The 17,962-nt window shown below is 38.1% G+C and overlaps 2 protein-coding genes across 3 annotated transcripts; both read left to right on the top strand.

Annotated features, from left to right (window-relative positions):
* The first annotated feature begins 23 nt into the window (after window positions 1-23).
* On the top strand, window positions 24-4,411 carry asb12a (ankyrin repeat and SOCS box-containing 12a). 2 transcript variants are annotated; one of them, XM_048187186.1, is made up of 4 exons: window positions 24-156; window positions 998-1,193; window positions 1,279-1,851; window positions 3,456-4,411. In XM_048187186.1, exons 2-4 carry the CDS (start codon window positions 1,004-1,006, stop codon window positions 3,608-3,610), a joined length of 918 nt encoding a protein of 305 aa, XP_048043143.1. In that variant the 5' UTR covers window positions 24-156; window positions 998-1,003; the 3' UTR covers window positions 3,611-4,411. The 2 variants fall into 2 exon arrangements, with proteins under 2 accessions (XP_048043143.1, XP_048043144.1); XM_048187187.1 differs by lacking the exon at window positions 24-156 and adding an exon at window positions 181-703.
* A 2,599-nt stretch (window positions 4,412-7,010) lies between these two features.
* Window positions 7,011-17,208, top strand: amer1 (APC membrane recruitment protein 1). The gene is made up of 2 exons (XM_048187183.1): window positions 7,011-7,156; window positions 12,754-17,208. The coding sequence occupies exon 2, from the start codon at window positions 12,859-12,861 to the stop codon at window positions 15,715-15,717; it is 2,859 nt and encodes a 952-aa protein (XP_048043140.1). The 5' UTR covers window positions 7,011-7,156; window positions 12,754-12,858; the 3' UTR covers window positions 15,718-17,208.
* Window positions 17,209-17,962: the final 754 nt, after the last annotated feature.

Genomic DNA, 17,962 nt, shown 5'->3' with positions numbered 1-17,962 from the left:
TGCATTATTATGATTGTGGATAACATTTAACCCACTCATTACACATGCAGAAGGACCGAATCCTAATGGCGCTGTGTGCGCGCACAGCGCCCCCTGTGGCCGCCCGGAGAACATCTTCCGCTGCTCGTCGTCAGTGTTTGGCTTATTATTAGCTCGGTGAGTGTCCTTGAGACGAAAACACTCTTAAAATATCTGCTAAATGATCATGTTGTATATTTGTACTAGTTTATACCGGTAAAGTGTGTGTTTGTTCGACAGCAGGTCGGCGAGAGCGAGTCAAACTCTGCCTTATTTACAAATACTGGAGTTAAATCTACCGAGCTCTAAGCTTGAGAATGAATATTCTTCCGTATGCGCACAGTATTACTCTCACTTGAGTTTAGTACGATAAACCCTTTAAGAATCCAGTTTTGCATGTATTTATGGGTTTTTATCTCATTTGCTAGCCGGCTAACTGGTGTTGTGTTTGCTTGCTAGTAAGTTAGTGCGTTAAAGCTAATGCAGATAAATAAAGTTCATCATGACAAAGCGTTATGAACGGAGTCACAAAAAACAGTATCATTATCATATGATCTTATTTTACTCAGTAATAATAATATCCCAATATAAGGGTTTGTTGTTAAGCACAACTGAACTGAAATTCATGCAATTCATCTTGAACATTCTGCCTGAAAATCAACGTTAGCCTCCAGTGTTGTTTTTGGTAACTAAAACTATTTTATATATAATATATATATATATATATATATATATATATATATATATATATATATATATATGATAAAAAAAAGTTTTACAAAAAAGTAAGTCCAAAAATTGCTAAACAAATAAAAAAATAAAACAATAGAAATATTTAACAAATAAAAATAATAAAAGTTGAAAAGTAAAATTGAAAGTTATTCAAACTACAATTGAAAGTTATTCAAACTACAATTAAAATGAAACTGATGCAGGCACAGAAAACTCATCTCTGCATAAACTTTATTTTTCGCTACAGTTCTCTATGCTCTACCTGCGGCCGGTGGAAGAGGATGAATCTGCTGTTGAGAGTCTGGAGCTGAACCGAGCTGTGGCTGACGATGACCATTTCCTGTTGGCTGAGCTACTGTCACAAGAACGCTACAGGAAGTGCATTAATCAGCAGAGCGGTTGGGGTATCCCAGGTACCCCGTTACGCATGGCTGCATCCAAAGGTACATGCGTCACTCTTGCATGCGCACTCTGAGGTCACATCTGAATTTGTTGGACACCAAGACGCAGCTTTTTTCCCCCCTGCAGGTCACCTGAGATGTCTGCAGTTGCTCCTGGCTCATGGGGCAGATGTGGATCCCCTTGATGTGAAAGCCCAGACTCCTCTTTTCACTGCCGTGTGCGGGCGTTACTTGAGCTGTGTGCTCGCCCTGCTCCGTGCTGGGGCTAATCCGAACGGAAGTCACCTGAACAACAGCTCGCCCGTGCTCACCGCCGCCCGAGAGGGTGACCCGGAGATCCTCCGCCAGCTGCTTCAGCACGGGGCAGAGGTCAACGCCAGGTCAAAGGTGACGCTGTGGGCATCGGGGGTTGCTGTGTGCAGTGGCCCGCTTTACCTGTCAGCCATATATGGACACCTGGACTGCTTCAAAATGTTGCTGTTATATGGGGCGGATCCGAACTATAACAGCCCAGAGGAGAAGGTGATTGGCAGGGCCACGCAGCAGAAGACGGTCCTGGAATTGTGCCTGAGACACGGCTGTGGAGTTGAATATATTCAACTGCTCATTGACTTTGGGGCAAATGTCTACCTGCCCACCCTCATTATAGAGAAGAGCACCAAACAGAATGAAGCTGTTGAGCTGTTGCTGAAAGAGCGAGGTGAGAATATTCTCTTTAGCAGTATGATGTTTCTTTAAAAAAAAAAAAAAAAAAAAAAAAAAAATATATATATATATATATATATATATATATATATATATATATATATATATATATATATATATATATATATATATTAATAAATTTAAAATAAAATATGGGGTGGGGGACCAAAATCTTATTTCATCATATGAGGAAATATTTTAACAATATTTATTTTATCTTAAAATATATTTAAAATTATTTTTAAAATTATCTTTACAATAAGCAAAGATGCTAATTACAATCAATATGACAATATAAGAAAGAAAAAATGAAATTACCAGTGCTTTAAAAATTTCAGGTAAATTTCAGCCTAAAGAAGGTCTATTTAACAATAGCATTAAGAAGTTAAATAAAAGTAAAATAACTAAATAAAGCACTGCATAGTCTTCACTCTATAACTTAACTTTACACTGATTCTTAATAAATATATTAAAGATATTCAGTCAAGCAGTGGGTGATTATACCTTTTTATTTATTTTGTTTGTTTAATTAACATTATTCACACAGACAGCAGCTGCAGGTTTATTAGGCTGCCATCTCTTTAAGACCTGACACATGGATCACACCCCATTTCTTTCTGTTTACGTTCACTTAAGAAATACCTGACTGTGTTAGCGTAGATACTTGCCTGGATGTGCATTTTGACACATTTTTTATCATTCAAGCGCAAAAATTTGTGAAGGAGAACTGAATTTGCGATCGCATGCTGTCTGAAAGGCGGCGTTCTTCAGCTTTGAGCCCAGCAAAGCGAGTAGTGCTTTGAGCTCTTTTCGAGGCTTATTAATAATATCTTAAAGGATTAATCCACTTTCAAATAAAATTTTCCTGATAATTTACTCACCCCAATGTCATCCAAGATGTCCACGTCCTCCTTTCGTCAGTTGAAAAGAAATTAAGGTTTTTGATGAAAACACTCCAGGATTTTTCTCCTTATAATAGACTTCAATGGACTCCAAATGGTTGAAGGTCAAAATTAGTTTCAGTGCAGCTTCAAAGGGCTTTAAATGATACCAGATGAGGAATAAGGGTCTTATCTAGCGAAACGATCAGTCATTTTCTTTAAAAAAAAACCAAAAAACAAATGTATATGCTTTTTAAACACAAATGATCAAGTGCTTCGCCATTCCGCCTTCCGTATTCTTCAAAAAGCTTCCGCTGTATGTCCTACGCCTTCCCTATTCTACTTATGGAAAAAAACTAAACTGACGCCATGTTCGTTACGTAAGTTGGACATGGACATCTTGGATGACATGGGGGTGAGTACATTTTTATTTGAAAGTGGACTAATCCTTTAATAACTCTTTTAAACATCAAACATGTCCCAAGCTTTATTTTCTCATGCGCTGCATGGAAATATTTTAGTCCCTGCAGGGAGTGGAAAGCAGAGCTCTGCACACGCTGTCATACATTGATGCATATTATGAAATACGGCTCTTATTAGAATGCTGTCATTCAAATAACACTGATTTCCATGTGATAAATAACTTTTTATTATGTTAAATAACTGTTTTATTAATCTCTCTTTTTTTTCTTTTCTTTTCTTTTTTTTTTTTTTACAGGGTGTCCAAAGTCTCTGGCATCTCAGTGTAGGTTAGCCATTCGTAGACACCTGATACAGGTGAACAAGATTCACTCTTTGGACTCTCTGGAGATTCCACCCAGACTCATCAACTATCTCGAACACAAGTCTATGAGCAGTGCATTAGTTTACTGACAAACCAGAGCATATTCAACTGTGCCTTACTAAAGGACAGACTGGATCATTCACACATAGACTGGACAGGCAGACCATACAGACATCTAGAAGGAAGGGAACAGACAGAGGGTCTGTAATGACGTGAACTCGTTCGTATGCAATCTCCCAGACGGACCGATACACTGCTAACAACCTCAGTTTACATATATGGTGTGTGTTAAACTTGAACATCCTTATACATTAATTTGCTTGATAGTCATTTAAAATTGTAATGTGTAATATTACTGTATGTAATATTACCAGAAGTGTTGTCTAGTAGAGTTAATGCTCTAGAACTATGCGTTGTCATACAGCCTTGTTCTCTCTTTTCATTTTCCATAGTAAATTAGGCTGTTGTAAAAATGATTTTTACTGAATAATTAGTGTTTTGTTAAAGAGTTACAGCTTAATGAAGGATGTAAACTTGTTGGTAACTGTCTTATCAATCTTAATATGACATATAAAATCCATTGTGATGTACTTGTGTCCATGAATCCCTTGTTTAGAGCAGATGCACTCTTCCAACAGATGTCGTATAACCTCCAGGGTGTGCAGGTGCCAGGTAGTGTGTATTGGAGATCATTCTGTTCAGATCAAGGATTTATGACACATGTATTGAAGTATATAGCTTGAGGATTTCACTTGAGGATCAAAACGTGTATCAGTTTATGCTAATGTAATATACATATGGGCTTCTGCAAGTATATTTAACAACATTATTATGCAATGGATGACATCTGGCTTGTTAGTCTGTTCATAAAATTGAAGTGCTGAACATCAGAATGTTTATCTGTGGTTGTTTTTCCTCTATATTTACATTTATGGGGTCATTTAAGATGCCGGTTTCCTCATAGAGAATTTTTTTATTCACTTCATAAAATAGTATTATTTTTATAAGTATCACAGATGTTGAAAACTTAAAATACTAACATTTAGCATAGAGGAGCTGAGATACACAATGCAGAGACAGACCTTAACAAATATAGACTAGACCAGGGCTCTAACCCTAAAAAGGTTTAAGTATCCTAGGTGATGGAAAGATTTGAGAGGCAGTGAAAGTGTAGGTCTCATTTCTTGGTTTCATGTTGAAAGGGTGTTTGTTGTGAATAGTTAGATCTGGTGCCTCCGTTCATACATTCTTTATTTAGCTCACGGGCAACATTTAAAAACAACCACCTGTAGTGGGAGATATATTAACCTTCAGATAAAAGTTGATATATTTCACATATTTACAATATTTAGAGGGGAATGTTTAAAAAGTTAAGTGTTAGCCTATTACATTTGTTTACATTTTATGAATTTATTATGAAATTTTATGAATTTAATTTTTACATTTTTCATAATCTGTAAATGTATCTCATGGAATATGTTACCCTTTTATGGGTATAAAAATAGACTCTGTGGTCTTTAGACTTTATACTTTGTGGCCTTTATACTTTATACCTTTTGAGAAAATCAGTTTAATACTTAAAGGTAGTTCACTTTCAAATTAAATTTTCCTGATAATTTACTCACCCTCATGTCATCCAAGATGTCCATGTCCTTCTTTCTTCAGTCGAAAAGAAATTAAGGTTTTTGATGAAAACATTCCAGGATTTTTCTCCTTTTAGTGGACTTCAGTGGACTCGCTGTGGGCACTGTTGAAGGTCAAAATGACAGTTTCAGTGCAGCTTCAAAGGGCTTTAAACGATACCAGATGAGGAATAAGGGTCTTATCTAGAGAAACCATCGGTCATTTTCGAAAAAAAATGTAAATTTATATGCTTTTATATAAACAAATGATCGCCTTCCAAGTGCTTCCGCCAAAACCACACTTTCGTATTCTTCAAAAAGCTTACGCTGTATGTCCTACGCCTTCCCTATTCTACTTACGGAACGAACGCAGCGCCAGTTCTATTTTTTCCGTAAGTAGAATAGGGAAGGTGTAGGACATACAGCATCAGCTTTTTGAAGAATACGAAAGTGTGGTTTTGGCGGAAGCACTTGGAAAGCGATCATTTGTTTATATAAAGCATATACATTTACATTTTTTTTTTCGAAAATGACCGATCGTTTCGCTAGATAAGACCCTTATTCCTCGCACTGAAACTGTAATTTTGACTTTCAACCGTTTGGAGGTCATTGAAGTCCACTATAAGGAGAATAATCCTGGAATGTTTTCATCAAAAACCTTAATTTCTTTTTGACTGAAGAAAGAAAAACATGTTGGATGACATGGGGATGAGTAAATTATCAGGAAAATTTTATTTGAAAGTGAACTAATCCTTTAAAGTTAGGCAAAAACCAGAAGTGAAACATTTTAATTCAAATGTACAGTATTTGTAACCTGCATTTCATGATAATACTTTAAATTCGGTTTTATTCTATAGCGGCCAATTTTGTTAACACATTGGGCCAGTTGTTCAAAAGTAATCTGATCGGATTTCGGCCATTGGATTGGATCAAATCTTGAAAATGGGTTGTTCAAAAGGAAAAAGGGATTCTGAAATCAGATTAGATCACGGAATCCAATCCTAGTTTTAATCTGGATCAAACCTTCAGTTTGTGTTGTTCAAAACTTGTCAGTAGGATTTGGATAACTTTGATCCAAAAAAAAAAAAAAAACAGGGGGTAGGATGTAGTAAAACTTTAAAACTGGTCAAAAAATACAACATTTATATCATGTAATATACATACACATTTTTTTTATTTTGCTCTTGATTAGTTTAACTGTTAAATAAATTAGAAGTAGACATTAACCTACATATTTAGCCTTTCGGTAACCTACTGTAAAGTAAAAAAGATTTTGGTGCCATAAAACAATCCCCAAACAGCTGTAAATATCCAACAAAAATATTATATTTAATTCAAAACCCATATTCTCTCTATCATCATGTCCCTTTAGGGGCTCCGTAGAGCACTGGTAATCCAGATTTGGTAATCTGGATCATGGTGATCCAATCCAATTTTTCTTTGAAAAACCAGCACAAAAGTAAGATGGATTACCTGATCCTGGATAGCAAAACATGGAATTTCCAAATCCAGATCATTCTGATCCAGATTAAACTTTTTGAACAACTGGCCCATTAAGTTTGACAGCCTTAAACCACAGATCCCAGTTTGACCAGTCATCTAGGCCTATCTGTTGGCAAAACTCAAATTTGAATTGCACACATAAATACCTCTATTTTAATTACCATATTGTCCTGGTGCATTTGCAACAGAGTATTTAATTTATTTCCATTAATGTCTTGTTAAATGTTTAGCCTATCTTATTTTTTTGTATATTGTTATTATTTTATTAATATTATTTCTGGCTCCTTGTCGTATTTCCCCCTCTGTCACTGCTGTTTATATGCAAATACAGTAACAGAAATAGATAATACCATGGTACTACACTTCCCAAAATGCACGCAGCACGGAAACGCCGACAGCCGCTCCAGCGCTCACTGAACAAAGTGAATCACAACCGCGAGCTCCTCCAGCGCTGCGTGAGGAGAGAGAGCACATCTCTGCATTCTCGGGCGGAAAAGATGGAAAAATAAGGCGAGTATCGCTCATGGAAATCTCTGTTTATTTTCGCTCTTTCACTGTGTGAGTGGGCACGCAGAAGCAGCTTTTTGTATATCAAAGTTATGTGAATATCAGTGAAGCGGTCGCAAGCTGGTTAGCGTCTGGGCTAGCGCGCGCCAGTTGCGCGTTCATTCGCAGTGATGGTGTCCAGCTGGGGACACTGGGGGAAATCTGTTGATATAAGTTTTTTATTGCCAACAATATTTTCAGTGCCGCAATCGGTGTAATTGGTCCATGGGGTGTAGTTCTTCGGAGTGCACGCTATCTGTATGTGTTTTTCCTTTGTTTATGATGTACATACAGTGAGTGTTCGGGCCCGTTGGATTCAACCAGCTTTTGTTTTGATAGGTGTAATCCAGCGGAACTTCACTCACGTTATCTGTTGCATTGCAAGACTTAACACTTTGCTGCCATTGGCTATTTTCGTGTTATTGTAGGTTAACTTGTCTTCCTCAGTGGTATAGAAAAACGTACATTTTTATCCAAATTATTCTCACCTAAATGTGCAAATGTAATTTACTTATTTCATAGCTAAATGACACTGCGTTATAATGTTTTATAATTGATCATAGTAAGGCTCGGTAAGACCCAACAGACAATTGTTAACAAAATGCGTGGTACTGTTTTACAGTTTTAAACAGAAAGACATCAAACAATAAGACATGCTTTTATTACTGGTTTGTTCCACTTATGACTATATACATGATGAATCTTTTGGTTACCTATTCTGAATGTGATTTTTGTATTTTACACTTGTGATTGGCTACAATGACGCTTTAAAAAAATTGTAAATAGACATCTTTGATGCCTCTGAGTGCTTACATATACACAGGAGCATTTGAAAGCAGGCATCTATCAGCGGATCCCTAATATATCCGCTGATAGATGCCTGCTTTCAAATGCTCCCGTGTGTATCTGTGAAGAGTGTCAAAGATGTCTATTTGCATGTTTTTGAAGCGTTGATCATTGTAGCCAATCACAGATATATCTGTTGAGTGCGTGAACACAATGGCCAATCAGAGATGTTTAAGAATCCACTCAACGGCGCTCTAAGGGGAAATTATGGTATTGTCACATTTTTTAAATTTCAGTACTGATGTCGATACGTTTGACAACACTAAGTACAAGTGAGCTACAGGTTGCAAAAATGAGACTTTCATTCGCATTCAGGCCAGTGTCGCATCATAACTAAAGTTTATCATTTGCATGTCATAGTAAGGGTATGTTTACACAACATTATTGTAATAAAAACGTTTTTCCTTTGCGTTCGAGTACAGATGACAATGTTGCTTTGTAAAGAAAAACTATGTGCCTATAGACTAAACATGTAATACGCATGCGTGTGACGTCACCGTTTTCACAAATTCGTGTTTTTGTAGTTTACACAGAGACAATAACTCATGCCCGTAGGCAGGGGGGGTTCGGGTGGTTCGAACGAACCCCCCCTCACTGCCAAAGGTCCAGAATTTAAGTCTTTTTTTTTTTTTTTATGTGATTATTGTCATCAGTGATTTAATCAATGCTTGTGACAAATATTCTGGGTTGCTGTTTCAAATTAATATGATACATTATTGTAGCTGAACGTGTGTGTGTGTGTGTGCGCGCGCAGTTCAGAGAGAGTTCTCGCAATACACTTTTCAAAGCAACGGTGAAGAAGCATCGCCTCTGAAACATGGGGGGGAGGGGTTATTTTTTTGTAATTAAAAGGATTTCTATATTTTATCCACTCAATAGTCTACAATATAATAGCCATATAAACGTAGCGTAAATATAATAATAAAACATAGTGGGATATTCAGTGATATTGGCTGTGCAATATCGACTTTTGTACAAAGGTGGTACATGAGGAAGCAATTTGACAACAATGCAGTAAATATTTTAGGTGCATCAAAAAGCATGCTCGTCAAGATACCAGCAGACAAGCTAATCCAGCACAAATTAGTGCATAAAAGGTCACCAAAATGAAGTATTTGAACCTCATAATTACATACAAAAGGAGGAGAAAAACTGCAAAAATGTCATTTTCAATGTCATATCATTTAAAAAAACTTGCACTTTGAAACCCGTTTTCAAACTTTTCAAACTGTTTTCAGGCCCCTAAAACTCTATTGTTGTGTAAATGAATGGCCAAAGCACATAAAAAGTTTTCCGTTTTTAGTTAAAAATGGTGTCATGTAAACAGCCCCTAAGTCTTGCTAATTTAAACATTCAGGGGCTGCTACAATGTTTTTTTTGTAAACTTATGGATAATCCAAGGCACTCGAATAATGTAAAAAACTATTTTAAAATGCCTTTATTTCATCTTGGCTAAATCTTAAAAACATGTGACACATACAGACTGTACACCTATGCATTGTGGCTGGTATTGCCTTTGTCAGTGCTCTTTGCATCTTTACACCATGTGCAGCACTTCTTTGCATTGTTTTGCTTTGTGGATGTTTTTTTTTTGTCTTAACTGAATGCAAACAGTTGAGAAAGAAATGACTTAATACGTCATTAATAGGGCTGTAACGGTACATATCAGTCACAGATATACAGTACAGATGCATCTTTCAGCATTTAAAAGTTTATATGTTGATGATTAGTGTATTTGTTATAGAGGAAACAATTTGAATGTAATTGAAAGACAAGTACAATTATGCTTAAATAAGTTAATTGGCTGGTCGATTGAAAATGGGTTTAGATTTTCTAAAACAAAAACACTTTGTATACATTTTTGCCTTCTCCGGTCACTATATCCTGATCCAAAACTTTTTATAGAAGGTAAACCTATCAAAACTGTTAAGGAATTAAAAATTTTAGGTCTTATTTGATAATATTTGATAATAAACTTACTTTTAGTCCACATATGAAAGCCTTGAAGAAAAGATGTTTTAAAACTTTGAATTAGGGCTGGACGATTAATCAAAAAGTAATCGAAATCGAAATTCAGAAGCTCTAACCGACATAATTTTCCCATGCCGGTTATTTTGGTTTTTTAATCCTGTTAATACTTTCCCCTTAAAAACATACTACCACGTGTGTATGCAGGCGAATGCCGAGTCAACACACAGATGGCACGCGAGTGGTAAACCCTGAAGTGAATTACTGTTTCACTTGCGTCTTCACTTAACTTTGTAAATTGTGTTTTACGGCTTGCCAGTTTGGACATTCAAGCGATTTTAGACGATCGGATGTGTATTATTATATTGAGCTACCATGCTCGCGCAGCTGCAATGAGGCACATGAACATTCATACAGACTCTAGCTCGCACATCACGTGAAGATGCGCACAGAGAGGAGCGCAGAAACTACTTGTCAACACTGTCCTGTGATTTAGCACTAAAGTAGTTTACAAACTCAAAAGTTAGCCTATAGCATATATTTTTCTACTTTTAAAGTAACTACTTACAACGCACAGCTTTACAATAGAGAGACGGTAGGACTAATTCACACACTCAGTCGCTCTCATTAGGTACTGGCACTGTGCTAATTTATCTGTATCTGATTTACAATGAGCAGAAATGTTAGGAACCATAGATAAAATAAAAATTTTAAAAATAAAAATATCCCACCTTTTATTAGTCAAGCATATTTATAGTACAACCCTTGTCAGTAAACTATACTACAAAAAAACAAAAAACAAACAAAATAATCGTTCATTAATTGTAATCGAGGTAAAATGTTCAATTAATCGAAATTTTGATTTGAGGTCATAATCGTCCAGCCCTACTTTGAATATTTTAAAAGTACAGGCAAAATCAAAATGGTGTGCAGATTTTACTGTACTGTTGCGCCTTTACAGGGTGTTAGTCAGATCCCGTTTAGATTATGGAAGTATTGTATATGGCTCAGCAAGACAATCTTGTATATGAATGCTGGATACAATACATCATCAAGGGATACATCTGGCCTTAAGAGCTTTTAGGACCTAATCTTTACACAGAAGCCAGAAAACCTTCACTCCAGAAGAGCCGTCTGAAACTGGCTTTACAATGCTGTCAAACTAAAGGCAAACAATTTGTAATCCAGCCTTCCTACCAGTCTTTCTCCCGGAATATCTTTATTTATATGAAGCCAGACCTGGGTATATTAGACCTTTTAGTTTAAGGATAAAACCTTAACATCTTAACTCAGGCTCATGCACTATTCTTCCTTGGGATCTGAAAAGGCCAAATGTTATCTTAACTTTGAATCAACAGAAAAAGGCAACAACATATCATCATGAATATTGACAGAAGTTTTTGGAGTTAAGATGCAATTTTCCTCTCCGTAGAGATGGATCCAAAGCAGATAATTGTGTATCGGCAGCAGCAATAATTGGAGATCAGTGTCATTGCATGAGAATCCCAGGACAAAGTTCTGTCTTTACAGCTGAGGCTTATGCTTTACTGCTGGCTTTGGGAAATATAGAAAATGGACAAGAACGAAATTTCTTAATCTTCAGCCTCAAAATCTTGCCTTTAGGCACTGTAATCTGTAAAGACGGATCATCCCATAATTATAAATATATTAGCTAAAGTAGATCTTTTACACAAGAAAAATTTCAGTATCTTTTTTTTGCTGGGTTCCAGGTCATATTGGTTTATCTGGTAACGAGAAAGCAGACATCGCTGCAAAGGAGGCTCTCAACTTAAATATTTCAAAGTGTCAAATTCCACCCTCTGAACTCAGACCAGTAATAAACGTGTGGCAGATAGAATGGGATAAATGCAAAGGAAATAAGTTATACAAAATAAGTTTTTTACTAATTTCAAATCTAGGTTTGATCAAGTTGTTTTTACTAGATGCCGTTTAGGTCATACAAGACTTACACATGGTTATTTATTAAAAGGAAAAACCACCATCATGCCTTCCATGTCAAACTACAATGACTATTAAACATATTTTACTGGACAGCAGTAACTGTTTTTAATATAGACAATGGTTTTATTCAGACTTTCAGAGATGTTTAACTGATGTATTTAAAAAAAGTATCACCTGAGTGTGTTTTATGTTTCTATCTTGTATTAATCTGAAATGTCTTGTATATTTTTTGTTAATTGTATGAATTTTGTTGTTTATTCTGTTTTCACCATAAAAATAGCCTTGTTGCTGACATGGTGTAAATAAATAAATAAAATATTCAGTGTTTGAACAAATTTGTTATTGTAAAATTTGTGGTAGCTTTGGCCCTCAAGTTTGAATGTTGTCTAGAATGTTAGTAGGATCCTCCATGTACATTATAAACAATATTATTATCTTAATATTATTATCTTTCTTATTATTGTCTCTCTCATTTCTCAAGGGCACTACTGTGTGTACACAGTGTTACCATGACTTAAGATATGTTTTTTTACACTACATTATGCCTGCCTCAGAAATGCATTCAGAGAAGTTTAAAAATGCTGGAAGAAAAGCCTATTTAGCAGCTAAAGAAACTTGTAACATTACATAAGATCAGCATTTTTTTTAATAACATAGAAACTTCATTTATTGATTGAAGATTTGTCTTTTATTGATCACCAAAGGACATTCATTCTTAGTTCTGTTGTTTTTTTTTTAGTTTTTATTGTTTCTAATAGTTTGTCTTTCATTTGTTTATTCCACAGGTATAACATGCCTGATCAACACAGTCCCCATTCCTTCCAGCCTGCCTCTCAGGAAGGAGTATTTACCACAGACATGCTCCATTAGCCACAGTAATCTGTGTCACTATGGAGATCACCACAGGGACTGAGGTTGTTGGTGCAGTAGGGGGTCCACAATCAGATTCCATTTCCCATGACACCTCTCAACCTCAGTCACCCCCTTCTGTGAAAATTCGGAAGTCGACCTTCAAGTTTTTTGGAGGCCGAAAGAGCATCTGTGTTCTGCCGAACTTTTTCAGTGGCCGTAGCAGAAATCAAAGAAAGGGGTCATCAAAAACCGGTGTAACAAAGAGCCAAACATATGATGGTGCGAGTAGAGCATGCTGGGAAGATTTGGGCAAAAGTAGCGGTGAAGTGGCCTCAGGGGACTTCGAGTTCTGCACCTCCAGTGAACCTCAGAAATCACAGGAGGACCATGGGAAATCTCAGTCTCTACCACGACAACGCAGAGGTCTTCGGAGTCTTTTCAGCAGCATTCGGAGACACAGGAAAAACAAAAATGTTGAGCTAGAAAAGCGTGAGGCACTTGAAATGTCTTCAAGCTTCCATGCCGAAACAGTGCCTGGTGCCCTGTCAAGCGTCAGTGACCGTAGCGATAACCATGGCGACAGTCAGGGCGAAGAGTTGGTGCCAGATGTGCCTAATCAAATTGCGGGCAGTGAGTGTGAACTGCCATTGGCTGCCACTGAATGTACGAAAAATGTAACGCTAGTGCCTGAGAAACAGAAGAACAGAGTAGAGCTGGATAAGAGGAAGAAAGCAGAAGAGGAGAAGGGGGAAGAGAAACAAAATGGGAGACAGGAAGTACTGACGACATACCAACAACCCTTGTGTGCTGAGTCAGAATTGGATCGATTGGCAGAGCAGAATGTGGACGTTCCCATTGGGGAGCATCCTGCTGCATCCTGCTCTTCTGAAAACTTAATCTTTGGTGATGTTTCATCATTGAAGAGCTTTGATTCATTGACAGGATGTGGAGACATCATTGCAGACCAGGATGACGTCAGCGTCGCTGAGAGCTCAGTGTCTGCCGAGAGAGGCAGCCGAAACGCAGGAAAACGGAGCTCGTGTTTTGTCACATATCAAGGTGGGGGGGAAGAGATGGCAACTCCTGACGAGATAGATGCAGATTACTTGCAGAGCTTATGGGAATCTGAAACAAGTAATGAAGTCTGTTACATCCCCTCAGACAGGGGCTCGGATAGCCCTTCACTCACCAACGATCAGCAAATGAGCTCCATCCGTGCCACCTCCAACAGCAGCCCACTGGGATGCACAGAAACAGCCCTCACTCCTGCTGAACTCTTGAGCCCACAGAGTGATCGGCAGGAGTCGGTACCCAACAGCGATGAGGGATATTATGACTCCACCACGCCAGGAATGGAGGAGGAGAGTAGAGAACGTCCACACCAGGAAAGGCTTCCACGGGACAGCTACAGTGGTGATGCCCTTTATGAACTTTTTGAGCCTGATGATCGCCTGCTCAGCCCTGCTCTTCCTCCTAAGGATGGCCACTCATTTGTTGGTGCTGCCTTGCAGGGTGATAAGAGTCCAACAAACCCTCTGTATGCCCTGGCATCGACTGCTCTAGAGACAGGAACCATGGAGACGGAGGAGGAGCGTCTGAGCAAGATCCAGCATGCCCTTCTGTGCTGTGAGCTTCAGAATCTCAGAAGCCCATCCAAAGATCAGCTTCTGTTCCATGCCGACTGCTTCTACGATGATCCTGCAGTTGACACCGGGAAGACAGATTTGGAAGAAGTTATCAATCAGCACTATCCTCAATCACCACCGAGATCCCAGGCTGTAATAGAGCCAGTGCCTCTCAGCAGGGGTCAGATCCAGGAGAGTCCATTGTTTGCACCCTGTGCCAATTCTGGGTTTAGTCTACATGTCACCGACACAACCAGAGCGCAGCCTCAATCTGAGGATCAAAGTCCATTACTACCCACCAGAGGCTGCAGCCAATCCCAAGAAGAGCTGATGGTCTGTTTCTCCCAAGCGCTAGTAGATTTCACAAAGAACACACGGCTTTACCGCAACTCAACTGAGAGTCTTGATGGCTCCGAGTCAAGTTCTCCTTTTGGCCCGAGTCTGAGCGCCCTGCCTGCCATTGTCACATTCGATGTGGTTGACATGGAAAATGAGGGTGAGTGTGAGCAGCAGACCGAGCTTGTTGAGGAAGAGGAAGAGTTGGCGTCTCCTTACGAACCTTTTGAGGATGATGGCTGTTACCTTCAGCAAGATGCCTTTGCCGAGTGTGACCAGCGTACTTTTGATGCCTATGAACAAAGTCTGTTGCTCAGTAACGCTTGGGGCATCACAAGCCTTCCTCGCCACCTCAGTTTGGGTCGACCTTGCCCTCCAGTCCCCGCCCCATTAGCACTAAATCGACGCAGTCGCTCTCTTGACACGGACTGTCTGGAGTTTAAGACAAGTGAGCTTTACACAAGTGTAACTAACTATGACTCAAAGGGAGCTGCGTTTTCACAACATAGGACTACTGATTGTAGTGATATGGCAGAACCGCGACAACCCTGTAGGGTTACTGTTGATAGTTGGAGGCGGGGCTATGGGCGGGGTTTTGACTCCAACTCTTCTCAGCAAGAACCGAAGTTGCCACATATGGGCCAATCCACTGTAAGACCTTCACATCTGCCCCTAAAGAACAACTGCCGTAATCGTGACCTCTCAGTTGCCACTAGAGCTGATGGTGAGGAGGAGATTTTGTTTGGTGGAGGCGATGCGCTTTATCCCTGCAGTTATCCCCCTACAGGCACGCAGTGGAAGAATCGACCTGTTGGAATCACTCAAGGCGTGCCCCATCTTCGCACTGAGCAAACCACAGACCATCGAGACATTACCATGAAGAACAGGAGGGGGGAACTTGAGGGTGGCTTCACCCCTGCACCACCCAAATTATAAACAATCTCTCCCACTTAAAATAAAACAATAATACAAATAGACAAGTCTCGTCCCCAAAGACGATGCTGGATGTTTACTGACACTCTTGAATTGTATCTCTCTCACACAAACACACACACACACACACTGTAGTTGCTGTTACTGCCAGATAAGCTATGTTTTTTTTGTTTTTTTTTGTGATGTACTGTGTAGTTTTTGAGCTATTTTAGTTTCTGTGAGTTAGAGTATTTGTACCTTGTGTGTTACAGCATTACTCAGCAGGTGCTGTCTATATATAGATGCCATATTGCTTTGCATTTATGTAGCCAGGTATTGCCATTGAAATTTATACACTTTGTTTGGATGTTTTGGATATGCTTTAATTATATTTGCAAAAAAAAGACAATAGTGCTATAAATGACTTATTTTACATAAGAATGAAAACCAACATTAGCACATTGAAACCAATATCATCTTAGAATCCTGTTCAAGTATCAAACTTAGTTTGAATTGAACAAATAATTTTGAACACAACCCTTTTTTTTGAATTTGAAAATATGCTGTATGTTTCAAGGTTTTAATGTTTACATCTTGGAAGATTTTAAACATCTTGTTTAGCTAGAGTCATTATTTTCTTATTTTATATGGTCATTTTTGTTTTTGGCATAGCACAGACTACATTCATAGGACTGTTAAATCACATATGCCATATTCAGTGGTATTGTGGCCAGCACCCCTGTTAAACTTCTGTACACTCTATTTACTGTAGACTCAAGGATCTGTGTGTAGAATCTGGTTTATTTCCTTTTTTGCTGCTAAACAGTATGGGATTGGTTGGGAGTACATAATGTACTGTATTAACTGTATGGATATTTGAATATTTGATTATTCTCTGCATACATGCGAATCGGATCTGGCCTAAAGTCTTTAGTAAATATGATCTATGTAGTTGTTAATCAAAGGGTACTATCTTGAGTCATTTGAGACAGAATGTCAGTAAAGCCTTTAATGACGTTATGTGATTGTTCTCTGCTGTTTTACTAGTCACAATCATCTACCCTCATCAGAATGCCAAAGTCAGCTTAATGCACTTAGCCAGTACTTTTATTCAGCTTTTAAGAATGAACCAACCTTTGTGTATCCCCACAAAAAGACTATAGTGCTGTTCTGTAATGGTCTGTACAGGGACCTATAATGCTTTGTTCTTTTTTTGCATTTGGTGCATTTGTGTGATGGAAAATGAATGTCCATACTCCGATTTTTTTTTTTTTTTTCTCGAATTAGTGAATTCAGAAAACCAAAAGTATTTTCTTTTTGTATGTTTTGTTTTTTAATACACAAGGATGTACATACAGACAAAGAATGTTAGAAAATCTCAGTAAAACTTCATTCATTAGCCTCAATGTTGTCATTTTCAAACTGGTTTAAAAACATATCATCGCCATCGTACCCTTGACACAATCTCTTTCCACAGGAATCAATATTGATTGGAAATAAACCTTTGAGACATCAGTATTGCAAGTTTGTGGAATGTTTTTGAGTACTGTCAGAAGTGCTGGAGATTGCTACGGCAGTTATTTTGTGAGTAGTGCAACCTTGTTTGACCTTTTTGCTTGCAGTAAAGAATCAAAGATTTTGAACATGCTTAAAACAAAAAAAAGTTATTGCACATTTTCAGGAGTGTTAATATAGTATTAATATTATTAGAAGAAAATGGATACAATCTCACATTGGAAGCAGAAACCCCATCAGCCCAAAAGTGCAGCTTTGTGCTTAAAAATGGTTATGTGACAGCATAACATTTTTAACTCTGTTTGACCTATCAACACTAATGTCTGTTTTAATGACAAAAATTAGGAATATAAAGTTATGACCTATACCAAACAGTAGGTGTATGTGACCAATCACAGTCCTTTCTCGTGCACTAACGTGCCAATGCATCACAGATGTGGTACTTAGGTGAAACAGCATTGGTCGGTGCCTTATTATTTCTAAAGCTATAAGGCATTTGCCTGATTAGCAGTGCAGATGCTTTATTTGATTGACAGGTGGTCTCCGTTCTAAAGTCAAGGAGGCTCCAGTTGTCATGGAAACTGTTTGAAGCTGTCGTGCACATCTTACCGTCATGAGCTGGGGAGAAAAGAATAAATGTAGGCAGTTCGTGACTGACAGCAAATGATGTGTCAAATTGTCTTTCCCTGCCTCCCAGCTTTTCCCTTTTTTTCTATGCATGTCAGTATGTATTATAAATATAAGAATGAATCAG

Source organism: Megalobrama amblycephala, linkage group LG4 (genome assembly GCF_018812025.1).
Source record: "Megalobrama amblycephala isolate DHTTF-2021 linkage group LG4, ASM1881202v1, whole genome shotgun sequence".
NCBI classification, from domain to species: Eukaryota; Metazoa; Chordata; class Actinopteri; order Cypriniformes; family Xenocyprididae; genus Megalobrama; species Megalobrama amblycephala.
Note: the sequence above shows the minus strand (reverse complement) of the source record. Positions and strands in the feature narration are given on the sequence as shown.